This window comes from Melospiza melodia, chromosome 6 (assembly GCF_035770615.1).
Source record: "Melospiza melodia melodia isolate bMelMel2 chromosome 6, bMelMel2.pri, whole genome shotgun sequence".
Taxonomy (NCBI): domain Eukaryota; kingdom Metazoa; phylum Chordata; class Aves; order Passeriformes; family Passerellidae; genus Melospiza; species Melospiza melodia.
The window spans coordinates 14,257,846-14,275,780 of NC_086199.1; the positions used below are offsets into that span (position 1 = coordinate 14,257,846).

The 17,935-nt window shown below is 37.5% G+C and overlaps 1 protein-coding gene across 2 annotated transcripts in view; it reads right to left on the reverse strand.

Moving 5' to 3' along the window:
• The window catches only part of VRK1 (VRK serine/threonine kinase 1), a 29,198-nt gene extending 12,059 nt beyond the window's left edge, over window positions 1-17,139 (reverse strand). Inside the window, exons 1-10 of one of the 2 annotated variants that reach the window (XM_063159993.1) lie at window positions 17,065-17,112; window positions 13,161-13,212; window positions 11,710-11,865; window positions 10,172-10,227; window positions 5,529-5,598; window positions 5,050-5,137; window positions 3,557-3,665; window positions 3,323-3,415; window positions 2,192-2,324; window positions 853-973 (exon numbers count right to left, since the gene is read on the reverse strand). In XM_063159993.1, coding sequence (XP_063016063.1) covers window positions 853-973; window positions 2,192-2,324; window positions 3,323-3,415; window positions 3,557-3,665; window positions 5,050-5,137; window positions 5,529-5,598; window positions 10,172-10,227; window positions 11,710-11,860 — 821 coding nt within the window. In that variant the 5' untranslated portion in view covers window positions 11,861-11,865; window positions 13,161-13,212; window positions 17,065-17,112. Of the gene's footprint in view, window positions 1-852; window positions 974-2,191; window positions 2,325-3,322; window positions 3,416-3,556; window positions 3,666-5,049; window positions 5,138-5,528; window positions 5,599-10,171; window positions 10,228-11,709; window positions 11,866-13,160; window positions 13,213-17,064 lie in introns of both variants that reach the window. The other variant, XM_063159992.1, reaches the window with a different exon arrangement.
• Between the last annotated feature and the right edge of the window lie 796 nt (window positions 17,140-17,935).

A 17,935-nucleotide genomic window follows, 5' to 3' on the forward strand; every position in this document is an offset into this window, starting at 1 on the left:
CTACTGTTTCTTTTGAATTTTCAATCTTGTCCTGTTCTGATAAACTATTTAACTACCCAGTTTGGGCCACTGTCAGACACAAGAAACACTACTGCATAAGCCTCTGTTATGACTTAGCACAGCCATTTGTAGGTATGCAGCACATTTCAGAACCTGATGAATGCCAGATGTGCCATCTGAAACAGCTTTTGATTCTCAAAAGCAAGTAGAAGACTGAAGAAAAAGAACTGGTCCATTTTCAACCTTCACATACTGATGCTAAGGAAGCCAAATAACAAATATTTGTTAATGAGACAGAAACTGCTGCACTGGAACAGCTCTCTTCATATTAAATATGTGACAAGAGAAAGCTGATCTGGGCTGAGGGGAAGATGAAGGTACGTTGACAATGAGGCTGAAGAACAAAATGAAAAATATTTTTAAAATCCCGTAACAGTAGTGCTCTAGCTGGAATGATGCTCAGAGACAGTGAAGACTCCCCTTTAGCCTTCACTTCTGCCACATGAATGAGAGCATGGTGTTAAAGAGACTCACACTCCACACTTCTCTTCCTGTAAAGCACAACTGATGGTTACCTGCATCCTGCTAAGAGTGCCTTTGGCTTCACCATGGCAATTCTAAAGTGCCAATACTGCAGTGGAAAAATAAACATCTCAGACACGCAAAAGAAGCCAGCAGAACAGGACAAGTGATGTTTAATTACATGTCAAGGATACATGAGACATAAAAGGAAAAATGGAGGTATATACAATAAGAGCAGCTTACCAAAAGGGAACATACTCAAAGTACAAAGCATTTCTACAGAAAGACATTTTCATTTTCAAAAGAGAATGAAAACAAACAGCTTCTCACCTGATTTTTGAGTCCCTGACAAAATTTGGATCTTTCAAATTATCTTCCCATGGTAGATGGCCACTAAGCCAATGAATCATACAGTAACCCAAGATCTCCAGATCACCACGTCTCGATGGTGCTAAATACAGATGCACATACAAAAAAACCAACCATAACATTAGTTAATAAAGCACACACAGTTTAACAACAGTAAAAATTTATACATTTTTATGTTGAGACAATGCTAACACTACTTTATCTGTTACTTATGTCTTTATTTTAGCATGAAAACTAGGAAGGAAAAAAATATTGTTCCTAGATCTGGAAGGATCACTTCTTTTTCAAGCCCTTTATCAACCTCTCCTATTCAAAGACATGACATGCTGCAGTTATCCAAATTTGGGAAGCTTTTTAAGTGCTCAGGTTGTGGAAAAAATAGAACAAGTTAGTGAAGTGATTGACTTTCAGTTCAAAATAGTTTTTACTTCCCTTCATCTATAAAAAGGTAAAAGTGCTGAAACCCCCACCTCCCCCAAAAAATATTCTACAATGCTGAATTATTTTATGTGGCCTGAAAACTGAACAAAGGACTGTATGAGATCAGATCCCAAAGCCTTCACAAAAAAAACCCACCTGAAAATAAACAACCACAAAAAAAAACCCCACCAAAACAATTCACATACACAGTGACCACAGACTACACTAGAAATATAAATCAGCAGATCAAGTTGTCTTTGGTTATGTTCAGCTTTAAGTATCCTCAAGTATATAATAATTTTCAACAACTGTTATTTTTGTAGAAAACACTCTTATGCTAATAAAGCAAAATTGAAGAAGAAAATGAAATTTTTACAATAAATCCTCAGTGATTAATCAGACATAAACCTGTCCTTTACATATTCAACCTTTTCTCACTTCTTGTTTTTTGATGTTCAGTGACTATAGGCATAATTAATTAATTAAATAGCATTTTTTTGAGTTAAAATAAAAAACACTTTCCCATCGATAACAGCAACTATTTTTCTCCTAAAAGCAGGACCTATTTTTCTATCAAGATCTACCAAGCACTATTCCATTTATACTTGGTTAATAAAAAGCAATATGTTGAACCTCTTATCTTTATAAATTAAGGAGCTCTTAACAAAGTTAACATTAAAATACAATTAGTAAAATTTAGTAAATAGAAAAAAAGAAAAATGCCAGCATAGCACATAAAGAACAAAAATTTAAAAAAAAGGAAAAGCATGTTTTTTAGAATCACAGACCTGGTTTGTTTATTTGCTGCACTGAGTTTTATAAGTCCTTTCTTTATAAAAAGGGATATGCAAATGCCTATTACAGAGTTTTACATCCTTACCCACACCCTTGTGTGCATCAATACTGGTATATTCCACAGTTCCATCATGGCACCTTTTAGGATTTTCTTTATATACTTTGTGAACTCCTTCAGGACAGTACCGGTGGGCAAGTCCATAATCCACCAGGTACACCTAGCAATTCCCACAAAGCATTAGAAGGTTAAAGAACCATAAATACAAAAAATACACAAATAACAAACACAACTCCCAACCATTCTCACAACTTCTTTGAAAGTATTAAGAATGGCAAGTTGTTCAACTGTGAATAATTCTCAGTACTTTATTAAACTTAACACATATGATTTGAAAACAAAGTGTCAGTTAGGTTTCATTGTTTTCCACAAAGCAGTCTGATCTGGAAGTCATTTCTTGCTTGCTACAGAAGGCAAGTACAGTACAATAGTTATTACCAGTAAAATGAGATTTTAGAAAATAAAAACAAACCCAAGTAACATGCAAAAAAAGAAGTAATGTCCATAGAGTTATAAACACATTCACTGTGCTACCCTCTTTAAAGTCAGCTGACCCATTTGAACAATACTGCATACTACTACTTCTCAATAACAACACAGTTACTTTAGGAGAACTGAAATTACTATTTTACATCTTTCACAAGCTAAAACATTTGAGCAAGAACAAATCCATAATTTGAAACTCTAATATGCATTGTTTGAATAGTAAAGAGATTTAAAAATGCAGAAAAATGAAAGACTTCCATAAATCAAGTGGAACAATCAACACTGTGAAGACCAATTTTTCCAAGTAACAGAACACTTATCTGATGGATTTCTTGAACAAAGCAGAGGTAACAATGCAGACAGGCAAGCATAATTTACCAGTGTGCTACATAATTTTAGGCTTCCACCTGCAAATACCTATTTGTGAGTCAATTTTTTAATCTCAAGAATTTCTCTGGAATACTAGTTAGGCCAAATAGTCAACTGATAACTGTCCAGAAAAATGCATTAAAAAATCATAGAATATTAACTAGATATAAATGTCAAGCAGAAACAATGTTACCATATACATTCTTAAAAATGAGCTTCTGCTAGATTTCACAGGTTCAAAACACTTTCATTGTTGTCAAATAGAAGGTTTAAAACATGAGGAGTAAAATTCATTATAAATACCTGATTAGGGTTCTTGTAACTCAGAAGGAGGTTTGAGGCCTTGATGTCTGCATGCACATATTCATGCTCATGGACATATTCCAGAATATCAAGCTAACAAAACAAAAGTCATTTAAATGCAGTACCCAGGTCTGCCCACCAGAGGACCTGGACTCGGCACAAAAGTGGGACTGAACAGAGACATTTAAACAGGGAAGATAGATTGAGAAAACAAAATGCATTTTTTAAACTTACTACTCTCAGGCCTAATTGTAGTACAGTTTTATGGGGAAATTGTTTTGCATTCTCTTCATACATCTTCTGAAGATCTCTGCCAAATCGGTCCATTATCATAAATCGATAGCTAAATTCAAGGAGGAAAAAAAAAAAAATCAAAGCCAAAAAACCAGCAATTTTTATTTCTGTGTTACCTGTACTAACCAGTGATTGAATAGGTCTCTCTCAAAAGAAACTGTGGGAAATACTTGAAATACAGCATTTTTTTTAACACTGTACATCAATTCTTACCTTTTTCACATCAGCTACTCAAACGTTCATCCATCAAAAGAACTGCTCTATATTCTAGTTATGCAACAAAATAACAAGTGCTCACAGAGGAAAGCATCCCTACTGTAACTCACTATAGGCAAAACCAAGCATCATCTACTTACAAAAATACATTTCTTAGATTTTTAAATAGCTAAGTGATTTAACATGTTCATGTATAATGTTCCTTTACTGAAATCTGTTGCAAACTTTTTTTGACCTACTGTTAAGAAAAAAAACATCTCACTTGCCAGAGGTGTTCTGATATTCATTGCTATAGCCAAACTGGTTCTAGAACTAGGAGAGTTCATAGTGATTATATTAAAGAAATTCATGCACTAAACAGTGAATGCAAAGTCACTTTTATTTGCAGGATTAAAAAAATGCTACATTTACTTTTGCTACCAAAATGAATTTTGTTTTTACATTAGGTTAGTTTTACAATTGAGGATCTACTGAAACTGGCATTTCTGACACTGACTGCTTTATGCAGTGAGCCACACAAAGCAGCCTGACCTGGTGTAAGGTGCCAGAGAACTACGAAAACTCCTCTGCAGCACAGCTGTTTAAAGAAGGGCCACCAGGAACAAGGACTATTACATAAGCAAGCATTAGCATCAAAAGCCAAGTAACAAAAACCTTTCCTGGCATGGAACAATACTAAAAACTATCCTTAGACTTAAAACATATTTAACATGAGACTAGCAGTTATTCCAGCTCATAGATTAAGCCAGAAAAAGCTCCATCCCTATGGAAAATAGAAGAGATTTGAGAGAGTATTAAGTCCTTAATATCTGTGAGTGAAAATACACTTTAAGTGCACACAACAAGAAGAACTTCAGTCATATTATTTCAGGACTTGTACATTAGAAATTCACTTTCTTTTAATTACAATATAAAAAGGTTCTAATCCACATATACATAAAGAGTATCATTATTTTACAGCAGTGTTCACAACAAATGAAATCTCAATTATAAACACTGTAACAAACACAAATATGAGTTACAAACAGAATACAAACAAAATATACCTATTTATATAGTCCCTAAACACACCCTTGCCATGCACATGAAAATTTGTAGCAGAAGTTAACAACATGAAGATAAGCAGAAAATAGACCTTGTAAAATAACTTAGGCTAAAAGAGATAATGTTTGTGGATGAAATAAATTCCAATATATGTCAACAAAAGATATATTCACCTGTTTCCATCTCTTTCATGCAAGCCAGAACCCCAATATCTTGGTACACCTAAATATTTCAGTTTATGGGACTTAGTCCACTTCTGAACTGAAAATACAAATAAAGTTAAGTTCATGAATTTGCATGAGTAAAGACTTACATAAAAAGGGAGTAGTCACATCACTTACAGTTTCTGCATACCTGTGAGCTGCTTATTTCATGGAAATGTATATGAAAAGTATGCAGGAAAGTTAATCACATATCCATTGTAAGGATAGAGATGAAACTCAAGTTTAAATTTAGACAATACTACCAACAGAATTACAAAGAACTTTTTACCAAAACCCTCTAATTTACTCTATATCTGAATTCAATTTCAATAATTTAAAAATTATCTTAAAATTACCTAAAAGTATACTCAAAGTTTAACCTTACTTTTACAGGCTCTATTTTCATATATGGCTGTAGGTTATTAAAAACATTTTAACAGACTGCTTACTTTCATTTGGCTTAGCAGCTCGCATGTAGAACCTTAACTCAGTAAAAAGAGGTCCACTCTCGCTGGGTTCCTTTAAGACAATTCAAAATTCATTAAAGACTGCTGTGTTAATGCCTAATAATTATTAAAAGCTGAAGCATTCACCCTATAAAAACATACTCTTCCTCAAATGCTCTACCTGATGCTGATAAACTCACTAGAATATCTTCTTATTATAAAAGAAATTTAGCTCCAAAAGCTGTTTTTACTATAACTGGCTTGACATTAAGGGTATCAAAAATACTGTCCCACAGCAAAAGACTAAAGAAATTAACTGAAATGTATAGAAATATTAACAATTATTGGCATAAGTTTAGCAGAGAACATTAAACAACGTTATCTCAGATTCTCCAGATTACAGCTGGATTGCATCAGTTGTAGTAGCCTTTAGTGATTTTAAAATAACACCTGAAATGATTAAATGAAAAAAATCTTAACAAAAGTTAAATCCTTATTGAACATAAGGCATTTTGTTCCCTTCATACATTAGTTGACCAAGATAAAAATAACAAAGGATTTCAAAATTTCTCTAAATTATAAGAATTACACTAATTTTGATTTCAGAAATACCTTGTATTTAGTACATTTCAGTTCCATTTTTAAAGGACAAAACTATAGGAACCATGTATTACAAGTAAAGTTCAAGAGAGAAATTCCTATGAAAACACCAAAGATTTTAAAAACTGCAAGAACAGCGGATGGGCAAGTATCTTGATTCTACATTTCCAGAACATGGTAAAGTAAAAACAAATTATCTCAATTCTTGTCATTTTTTAGTAACTGATTTTGAGATGAGCTTAAGCAATTAATTTTTGTCTAGTTACTCATAGATATCCAAATTCATTCTATCTCTGTGAAAATACCCATTTTGGAATATCCTACACTCAAAAAATAAAACATATGCAATTACTGGCAAAGAAACTCAAGAATAATACAATCACATGACATTAGATACACACCAATCTTAAATGGGTTTAATCTTAACTTTTAAATGCAGATGTGATCCAGCCAATTGCTACAGGCCAGAGTGTAGCATGGAGCTAAGAGAGGCTCACTGCTGTCCAGTGGCACTGGAGCAATGCAGAGCTCAGAGCACCCTGACCATGGGCTCTGGAACATGGGATACACTGGGAGCAGACACCCCCAGCTGGACCTTGGGAGGACACGCTGGGAGCAGATAAACCCAGCTGGAACACACTGGGAGCAGATAAACCCAGCTGGACCTTGGGAGGACACGCTGGGAGCAGACACCCTCAGCTGGAACATGGGACACAGTGGGAGCAGATACCCCCAGCTGGGACACAGGACACACTGGGAGCAGATACCCCCAGCTGGAACACAGGACACACTGGGAGCAGATACCCCCAGCTGGAACACACTGGGAGCAGATAACCCAGCTGGGACATGGGACACATTGGGAGCAGATAAACCCAGCTGGAACATGGGACACAGTGGGAGCAGATACCCCCAGCTGGGACATGGGACACACTGGGAGCAGATACCCCCAGCTGGAACACAGGACACACTGGGAGCAGATTACCCAGCTGGGACACGGGACACATTGGGAGCAGATACCCCCAGCCTGAGCACCACTCCTAGGCCTGGACACTCGATTACAAAGCTACTGCCTGTCTCCACCTCCCTTTCTCCAGCAGCACTGCACTGATAAGCAATGGAGCCAAGACAGCTTTCTGGCCTGTCCTTGTGAGGAGGAACCAGAAAAAACCCAAACCCAAAGACCAGACAGTTTGTGTGATCAACACACAGAAACTTTGCTACCTACAAATTTACTTTCACAGTTAGTATATTTATCCACAATGGATAACTAATTACTAATACAGAGATTATATATGCAGAGAAGAAGGGTAAAATAGATTCTTCTATTTATTTTTTTTACTTGATTCTGTGTAACATTATCTATCAATACCCTAACTTATTACAATATGAATTCTCATATATAATTTTCATTTAATTTACATGGATTTCAACAATGTTGCTTTCCTACTAAAATACAGAAAAAAAAAAAAAAAGTAGGTGTTAAAAGTCCTTACATTATTTATCCATAAATAAATTATTCCCAAAAAAATTATGCCTCAGTGTTGAAAATTTATATCTTTCTCTGGTCAAAAAGAAAAATCTGCCATCTTTTCATGCTTGGAGAATGGATACATGATTCAACCATAGACCAGATCTTTATGTTGACCATGAAGGTGTTTTCCCACAATACCACTAATTCTACCTACAGATAAAGAAATGCATATATGATGCTAAAAAAAGCTTACACAGCATCCAGTATTTGCCATAATAGTTCAGAAGGAGTACAAACACAAATTTCTACAACTTTATGCCCAGGGTCATTCTAAATACATGACTTATAAAACTGAAATTAAAGTCTTATTCAAAAAGATAACCAAATGAAAGACTAAGGAGTACATGTCAAAACCTAACAAATTCCAAGTAGTGTTTTAAGAATTCTGATCTTTTTCAGTCAGCAATGTAATGAAGTGTAATTAAACCCTGCATCCACTCCTGAACAATGACATCTGAAAAGTCCACATGATAAAAAGCATTTCTTTTTTAATAAAAACTGTGATTCATTTCATACGGCTCAGACATCAATACTATGAGGATATGTCAAAGACTAAGACAATTTCCATCCTGCTCTAATAGCTTAATTTGAAGAACGTTACTATAGAAGCACATATTTTGTTAAACACTAGTAATTGTTCAAAGCTGTTAAGCACATTGCTTCAGCTGATGGAAAAACCAGAATCCACCCAGGCATCAGAAAATGGGCTCTTATCTGAAGTTGTGTTATACCAGATTGTAGAGGCATAATATGTTATGGGTCATTTGTGAGGCTAGCACAAAGACTGGGGCTACTCTTTATTGCCATAAAGACAAAATTATGAAAGTCAAATTAAAATTGAGTAGTCATCGGGGATATTAGCAATGGAGGTATTTACAAAATGCTGCAACAAAGTGAATCTAGCACAGGAGCAACCCAAAAGTTGGGGCAACTCTTAATTTAAGAGCCCAAAGAGAAGAAGATGGATGGGCTTCAAACTCAGGAAAAGAGGGTAACAGCAATTACACACAGCATAAAGTAATGCATATCTGATGGTTTTCCCAGTAAGTCAAACCAGATTCTTCCATGGGAATGAGATGGTGCCCTGCTTCCTGATCAGTCCAGACTGAGCAGGAGCCAGTAATCAGAAGCCACTGCCTCTCCCAGGCAAGCCACTGCTGTTATCTGCCTCTAGAACAGACGCACAATGGCCACCCGCACCCTCAAGAGGACAGGCTGGCCACCACCCCACTGCACGCTGGGGCTCCTGCTCTGTCTGGAATTCCTGCCCACAAACACCTAAGGCAGCAGCAGCAGCAGATCAATGTTGAAAGTGTGGCAGTCTGACATTTGCTTAGCAAGCACTGCTTTTTTCAGCAAAGGAAAACATTTCTGAGGGAGGGTCATCACAAACTGTACCTTTGATCTGCCTGAACAGAGCAAAAGCAGTATTCTACTATTTCCCTTTAGTCAGCAGATGTAAATACCAAGATTAAAGGCACATACTAACCAAAATGTATTTTACTCTAATTTAACCTAACCTTATAGTTTCAGGAACAAATGTTAAAAGCACTAACATGTACACAAAGTGGTTGGCTACTGTAGCAAGGTATTTCAGAATCATCACATAGCTTAATAAATAAAATGTTAAAACAGTGCAGTTCTGAACTGCACTGAAAAACTAATCTTCTACACTGTGAGGTTCTTGTACAGTTTTCTGGTATTTATTTTTACTGCAGGAACAGAATCACCACCAAGAAAACGAAGGATTCCGGATCTACTATGACTATTGCCATAGTCCTTGTTTTTTACTAAGACTGTGTAAGATCTTACCATATCTAGGCACTCTGGCAAAATTTAAGAAAAAATACTTAAAACCTTAGGAAGAGCAATAGCCAAATCCAAGTAAATAATTCTTTTTTTTTTTTTTTGCCTAAAACCATAAGAAAATTTCAAGTAATAAAAAGATTTTTATTATTTGCTACAATGGGATAAAAATAAACAATCAACAGTGCTTTTTCTTCTCTGTAATCATTAGGTTTAAAAATTATGTCAATGTTATTTTGGTTCAATATAAATTAGAAGATGTATGTGGTTTATGAAAAAACATTTTTATGAGAAAACTTTTTGGAGACCTCAAGAATTAAAGTTTTGCTGTTTCTAGTCATGAGCCATCTGTCAGTTTATCAACATCCAGTGGTGAGCAACAGTTCACAGAGACTCACTGCTGAATCACAGAAATTCTCCAAAAGCTAGACAGATTTCATTCATTTGGTGATATCTGTGTTGTTTATAGGAAGCAAATGAAACAGAATCTGATCCATATCATGGATCCTTTTCAACTCCACTGATGTTCTATCATGATGTTCCTCATACACAGGAGTCCCAATTCTCAGCAGCATTCCTCTGTATCCCCACACTTTTATTTCAAACAGCACTTTGCAATTGCATCATTTTCAGAAGATGTTTTAAATTACACATTCCATTCTAGAACAAATATTTTCAAGTTGAGAAGTAAAGATTCAAATGCTCTTACCACTTTTGCAACATAAGGGGCATCGCTGCCAACCGACTTTGAAGAATTAACATCAGCTGTTAAAAAGGAAGCTTTTATTAGTAGTAGGAGAGGACAGCAGACACTCACTTGTTATGCAGGATGGACAAACACACAACAAAGTAACTAGTGCTGACATGAACACAGAGCAGTACCTTAGCCTTTGGTAAGACAATCACAGTATATGTGAAGGCTACTGTCTACAGATATTGCATTCTTGCGTTCTCCCTTCTTTTTGAGGAGTACAGGCTGTTTATTAAATGAAGGCTTTTTTTTGTTTTTTAATCCAGTAACTTTTTCCTATTCAACAGTGATTATTTTGCTTTCTAGGACTATTATAAACATACACATTTGTGAACATAAAGAAGAAAAATAAATTCCATGCTGCCATGTCACGTATCCAAAAGTGACCTTCTGTTGCTACTAAGTTGTTGGTATTTGTGACAGAAGATACAGATATGAAGAACATCAAGTTAGGCAAGTACAAAGTACAGGAACAGTGAGGGTCACAGCTTTGTGCAAATAATGGGGAAGCAGAGCAAGCTTTGGCTTGAACAAAGCAGGAATTCGAGTTGGAACTCCAGTAAATTTAGTAGCTCATTGAGTGAGGCTGAGTAAGAAGTTGAAAGCTTCTCTGGCAAAAAGCCACCCACTGGTCCTGTTTTTTCTCCTTAACCCACTTATGCTGCAGTCTGTTCATTTTAAAAGAAGGACAGATTTTTTCCTGTTTTCCAACTCAGTATGAATCCAGCACAACCTTTTGCCCAAGATGAGGAAGACTATATTATAATGACCATATTAACTTTCATCCCTTCAGAAATGTTTGAAAAATGACTAGAGTAAATGAAGCAGAAAAGTCTCAAGACCTCTCTTATCTGTTCATCTGTCCAAGTGAAAGAGCTACTAAGTATGGAACACTATTTCACTTTTAGAAGTTTTCCTTGCAACAGAACTGCAAAACAAGACCTGAACTGAGGCTCTGAACTGTAAAGTTCAACACTTCAATTTGTTTTTAGCACTGATTACATTAAAAAAAAAAGTATATGGCATGCCAGAAGTTCAGAAGGCAATGAAAAAATAAAAGCAATACCAAAGTCAAAACCAGTCCAAGTATTGGCTGACCAGTAGCCTCCAGATATATGCACTGATAGTTTCAGTTCAGAATTCATCATTATAAAGACAATCATGCAAAAATCCAGTCTTTCAGACAGACCAAAATTCAAATTGAAATAAATACTAAACTATCCTTTCCATGGCTAAAAAGTAATAAAGATTTTGATTTTTAAAAAGAATGAACTACCACTGAAAACTCACAAAACTAGTGCTTAAAGCAACCATTTGTCTATTTCCATCTTTTTTTTCCAACACCATGACCCAAGCTAAGGTTCTAGCAGAAAAGTTCATGTGAAGACACCATTCTATATTCATATTTCTAACTTGGGGTCAACTCTTCATTGTTTTGAATGGGGAAAAACATCTACTCTCCATTTTAAAGAATTATCAAAGGTAGCTGCACTTACCAAGGTATAGGCGTCCAAAGCCTCCCTCCCCTACAGGGACACCTAATTTCCATTCTTTTTTTGCTGTGTCTGCTAGAACCTCCCCCAGACTAAACAATTCAGCAAGTTTCGTTTTGGAAGGAGCTTTTCCAGCTGTTTTCTTCTTGGGCATTTTCCCTAGAGAGAGTGAAAATTGAAAAAAAATTTTAAAAAATGGTTACATGTTGATCCAACTTATTTTACATAGAAATCTGTTAGAAATACAAAAAAGAATGGGTTGTTTAAGCACTGATTTGTTACTACAAAGATGCTTGAAAAGAAATGCAATAAGCAGTTTCATCAGCATGAATTAAAAGTGAGAAACAACTACTTTTTCCAGGCATCACAAAAAAATTTGACAGCAAAAATCTTCACAAGAGAAACTTATTACAAGACCTTGTATAATACATGCTAAAAAGATCTCAGAATCTATCACACTCAATCAATCACAAAACTCACAGGTCTAAACTTAGAAAAAAGTAAATTTATGAAATAAAGCTCATCAGTTTTCCCACAGTTAAACTTGCATACTGAAAAACTGCAAGTCTTCAGTGGTAATATGAGGAATTCCTCTTAGCTGTAAAGAAACACAAACTACAGAGACCAGGAATGAGAATTGCATCAGTACCATGACTGAAATGTGCATTGCAATTGCTTTATTTTGCCAAGTGCAACTTACCAGTTGTATTGTTTTCATTTATATATTTTATATCACTCTCCTAATTCAGAAATCTCACATAGCATCAATTATCTTCAAAGAAGAAAATTTGATTTCAAATATTATATCCTTTATACATAAAACATCTAAAAGAGCCTAGTCAGAGAATAATGGACTCTGGCAGCAAGTCAGGAGACATCAGAGTCACTCAATATATGCATAAAAACAGAAAAGAAGGTGCATCATTCCAGGCCAAAGTTCTTCTTTTTTAGGGTCCTTGGTAATTTGAGAAGAGTGAATACATTACTTATATCTAAATGAGAAACTTTTATCAAATACTCACATCACAGACAGATATTGGTATTTATCAATACCTACACTGCATAAGCTTCATCATTATCACAAAACAGGATGTTTTGATTCTGCATTACTTTTCCATATTTCCACTTCCATACAGTAACATTCTTCCCTGCTATCAAGACACACCTTACACATAAATTTAAAGACTAGCTATACCCACATCATTATCCATAGTCTCTTCAAGAAACTCCTCTCTACATCCCTTTGTCTTTTTTTTTTTTTTTTATTCTTCAAGGTGATACATAGTTTACTGTCTTGGAGAAAGATCTTTCCTCCAGATTTTCTACAGGAGAAAAATGAGACTTTCAAGCACCAACGACAATTCCAGCCAGCTCAGATAAGACAAACCAATGAGAAAGCAATGGTGTCAGTGTCAGAAAGAACAGAGCAGTAGACAAGCCTACATATCACTTACAAGAGCAGGCCAGAAAGATCACTGCAGACCTTTAGGCAGCTTCACAGGACATCTAAATCAGGAAATGGATTAAAACAAAGGGCAGACTGAAATTATTAGAAGTGCTAATGAAATAAACCAGAAGCCTGGAGCCCCAAAGCTGACTCAGATAAGGCAACAAAAAATGCTGCAAAAATCAGCAGCATTGCCCAGTGACTCAGATGTGGGACAAGATTACACAGGCTGTCATCTAAAGGATACCAAAACATATCCAAAATGAGCACACTCATCCTCAGGCTAAGAAATAACTTATTGTCAATATAAGAGCCATGCAGAGGGCTTGAAGGACTGCAGCCCCTTGATCTCTGAGTTATTACAAATAATTTGGGCAAGACTTGGATAGATGCACTTAGGTGCTTAAATGCTGGACAGATTGTTGTCAGTAAAAGAAAAATTTGTGGCCTCTCTTACAATAAGGCTAGCAAGCCTGTGAAACAAAGCTATTGATACACTCCACATCTTTGACATTCACAGTGAGACTCTTGATAGCAGCCTTGCTTAAAAAGGAATTAAATTTACTTAAAATAGCTCCTCAAGAGTATCAAAGGAAGAGCTGGTGCTTCCCTCTTCTTCCACACCCCCGCTTATTTTGTTTAACATGGTCAATAATTGTATGCCTGAAGGTATTTATTTTTTTAAAAAAATTGTTAATGACAACTTTCCTTTATCCATAAAAGCAAAAATTCAAAATGGACATAAGTTTGAACGTCCCCAGCTGGGAACCCTGCCCTTAACAAATACACTAGATACACATACATGGTTTCTTGGCTGTCTGTATTCATACCCATCTGTTAACATGGCACTGTGCCTACTTACAAGTTGGTCAAACTATCAGTAGGCCATAGGTGCCAAACACTGATCGCTTGCAATGGGCAGCATGCACAATGCTGAGCACTCAAGCTCTTGCAAAAAAGCTGTTACCCAAGGAAATATTTAAGCAATGGCTGCACATGCTTTCACATGTATTTGGATAAATCCATTCAAATGTCTTCTATTGACTGACACCAAAGACAACTGGACACAGCAGAAATTCTCTACGTGAAAAGATAGAAATAGAAAAAAACCACAATAAAAAAAATTTACAGACAACTTAAATTGAGTGCAAATTCTGTCATTCTATATGCTTTTCAAATCATAATACAGTAAACACAAGGGGTTTGTGAAGAAACTTATGCACCAACAGACATGACATAGAGCTGTCTACTGTACACTCCAGAACTGGAATAAAGCCATCTACTTCTCCCTAAAATCACTTCTAAAAATTCACCACCACCATCCCTTCAAAAAGAAAAGAAAAAAAAATCATAAACTTTCCTCTCAATACTTCTTTCCATCAACAAAGGAAATATTTTCTATCCACAGGTATTGTGAAGTTTAATTCATTAGTTCCTGCAATCATGCTGAAGTCCTTGGAAACAGTGCCATGGATGTCAAGTACTGTACTATCATTCAAGTGTCAGACCTGACCCTACTTAGCTAAGGTGCCTGACAAGAACAATATTCAAGGTGCATGATTGTAAACAGCAGCATTTTATGTTGCTACAATGTGCTCAAAACAAAGATTTTCCTACTAACAAGTATGAATAACAGAAGTCTATTTGTCTAAACTCTCTCCAGAAGCCTCTTAGTAAGTACTACAAAGGCTTCCACCTAATAAAACACCTTGGAAGAAACAGAATGCACTGTACTTGAGATAGCACCACTGTCTGCATATCAGTGGTGTTATCTTTACAAATGTTGCCTGCCACAATTGCCACTTAAGCGATACTTGAACTCTTGGAATAAATATGAATAGCCACTTCTCAATTCTTGTTGCCATTCATTATCAACAAAACTCTGAAATGAATACAAAACAAATTTATTTTGAAGGAATTTCTGCTGTGTGTCAAGTCATACTGGTTATTTCCTGATCTTCCTCTTTTATTTTCTGGAAATTGTAATTTTTACAGTTGTTTATCTTAGGAGGATGTATTTTCATTGTCAACCCTGATGGAGCTGGTGACCTGTGCTCCTAGAGGAGCAGGTAGTTCCAGCAAGACCTGAAATCTATGTATCATTAAAACTGCTCATTAGTCAAAACAAGAAATCCATGTCTGCCTGAAAAAAAAAAAAATTAAGACAAGGAGAAAACAAAACTAAGTTTTTGCTCAAGGAATTGGGAAGAAAGAACATGACATTTAAAGACTCCTGAAAACTGTAGAGCTGTTTCATGGGAGGATAAACACAAAAAATAACTGATGTGTCAGTGACTTGTCACACCAGTGAACAAAGATTTTCTTGCATAAATTCAGACATTTTGTGACTGGCTGATCCTTGTCTGTGAAAACCTCTCCAATCAAAGTTCCTGATTAAGATACTGGACAGTTAATGGCACTCACACAAGAAGTTCACTGCAGTTCTCTCCCAAAAAATTTTTTAAAAATATCTTTTTTGACAAAATCAATAAATACCACAATTGTGGACCACAATTACTGAGAAATATGTAATCACAACAGCAGCACAGTTGACCAAGGAAATGCCTTTTTTCCTGTTTTGCTAAACAAACCAAGATGACTTAATATTTCAGAATGCAGCTTGTTCAGAGGTAGGAAATAGTCATTTACAAGTGGAATTACTGTGCTACTAATTTTAAATTACTTTCTCAAGAATACATTACTTTTTTTTAAAGTTTCTTCTAAGGTTATTTAAGGCTCTTCTGAAAATTTTAATCATCACTCATTTGCTGCAATAAAAACCAGTATTTTAAGGTACCAAATCATGTCACTCCAAATCACCTCACCTCTATACCAACTGCAAAATGTGAGTGAGACACTTAAAGGCTTTTTGATAATTTAGCACACTGTATAAAAATCATCAGCTCTGAAATTCACCAGGAATCCTGCAATCCTACCTCACTTAGGGATTTTCCCCAAGAATTTAGTGGGCAGCTTGTTCCTACAGATGAGGGCACAAGCCCTTTGACACAGTAAGTTACAGGAAGCTTCACAACAGCTCTTGTATTTTTCTTAGCCATAAAAAGGGTCCATGGATTCCCTACAAATTAATAAAAGCCTACAGTTCTTAGAGTGCTTAAGCACAAATTGAAAACTAAAGAGAACAACAGAGTTCGCCCTGTGTGCAACTGCTGAAGTCTCGAACAAGGAAGTCAAACAGAAATAGGAATTGAAGAAAAACCACAACCAATGATAGAAACCAGCCTAACCCAATTCTTACACACCAGGCCTTCCCTGATCCTAAAATCGCAGATTTTTGTGATTTGCAGGCCTGTGTTTTAAAAAAAAAAAAAAAAACGTTTACTTTAAAGCAAAACTCAGGAATGCCTCCCAGCCAAGGTGATGCCACACCGAGACAATCCCGAAGGTGACGAACCTCTAAAGTGGCACAGAGCAGAGCTTTTACTCAGCCTCCTCCGCCTACCTTTAGTGCTAAAAAAACAAAACACAGGAAGCAAAACAACCCAGGCCGCGGCCAGCGAAGGAGCTTTAGAGCCCACAGCCGGCAAAGGCGAGGCCCAAACCCCACGGGGGGAACTGTGCGAGCGCTGCGGGTTGGGCCGGGAGAGGGAAGGGAAGGGAAGGGAAGGGAAGGGAAGGGAAGGGAAGGGAAGGGAAGGGAAGGGAAGGGAAGGGAAGGGAAGGGAAGGGAAGGGACCTTCCCTGCCCTTGCGGAGGAACAAGGCTCGGGCGGGCCCCGCGGTCCCACCGGGCTCCTCCGCGAGGGAAGCGGGGAAAACCGCCTGCAAGCCGCCAGAAAGGCCGGGGATGCTCGGCACGGCGAAACGGATGAGAAATAGTGCCCCAAAACTCGCCTCCAAAAAAAAACCCCAAACGTCTGCGGGCCAGAGGCAGCCGCTGGCTCCAAGTACCTCTGGGTGAGCGGGCCCGGCGCCGCTCCTTCCTCCCGCTCCGAAATTCCCGCACTGCCCGCGGCCCCGGCGGCCCGCCCGCCCCGGCGCCACCTCCCAGCATCGCCCGCGCCCATTGGGCCGCCGAGCGCGTCCCTCCGCCTCCGTCCATCCCTGGTCGCGATGCCTACTGGGAAATGTAGTTCGCAGCCGCGGCAAGTGGCCGCAGGAGGGACCGACATGGACTACAGTTCCCAACAGGCACCGCGGCCCGAGATGGGCCAAGAGCTGAAGTCTTTTGCGGTCATGGAGTCGTTGGGGTTGGAGAAGACCCTTAAAACCCCTGTTCACCGCAAAACCGTGCCTAAGTGCCACATCTTCAAGTTTGTGGAACATTTCCAGGGGTGGTGACTCCACTACTGCCCTTGGCAGCCTGTTCGAGTGCTTCACAGCTCCTTTCAGTGAAACAATTTTGAGAGTTATGAGAAGCGTTGGTTTCTTATGGTGCAACGAGTTTGGGAAGGCCTTTGTCAAGCTGGTACCCCAGGATCAATAAGGTTAGAAAAGATCATCGAGTCCAGAGCGAACACCACCAGGTGAACGAGAGCAGGGCACTGAGCCCAGCCCTTCCTTAAACACTTCCAGGGACGGTGATTCCTCCTCCTTCCTCTGTCGGGTACCAAATGTCCGCACATCCACCCCTGATTCTGCCCAGCTGGGAAGTGAGAGAGGAGCAAGCCAGGGAATTTAGGGGATGAGGCAGGAAAATAACAGGACAATCATTTTGTTTTGTTATTTTACTGGGTGTTTCAAACTCTTAAAATGCATTATGATTTCATGGCCACTGTCCTGACATGCTGCAGTTTTAGAGGTACTAAATAGTACCAAAGTA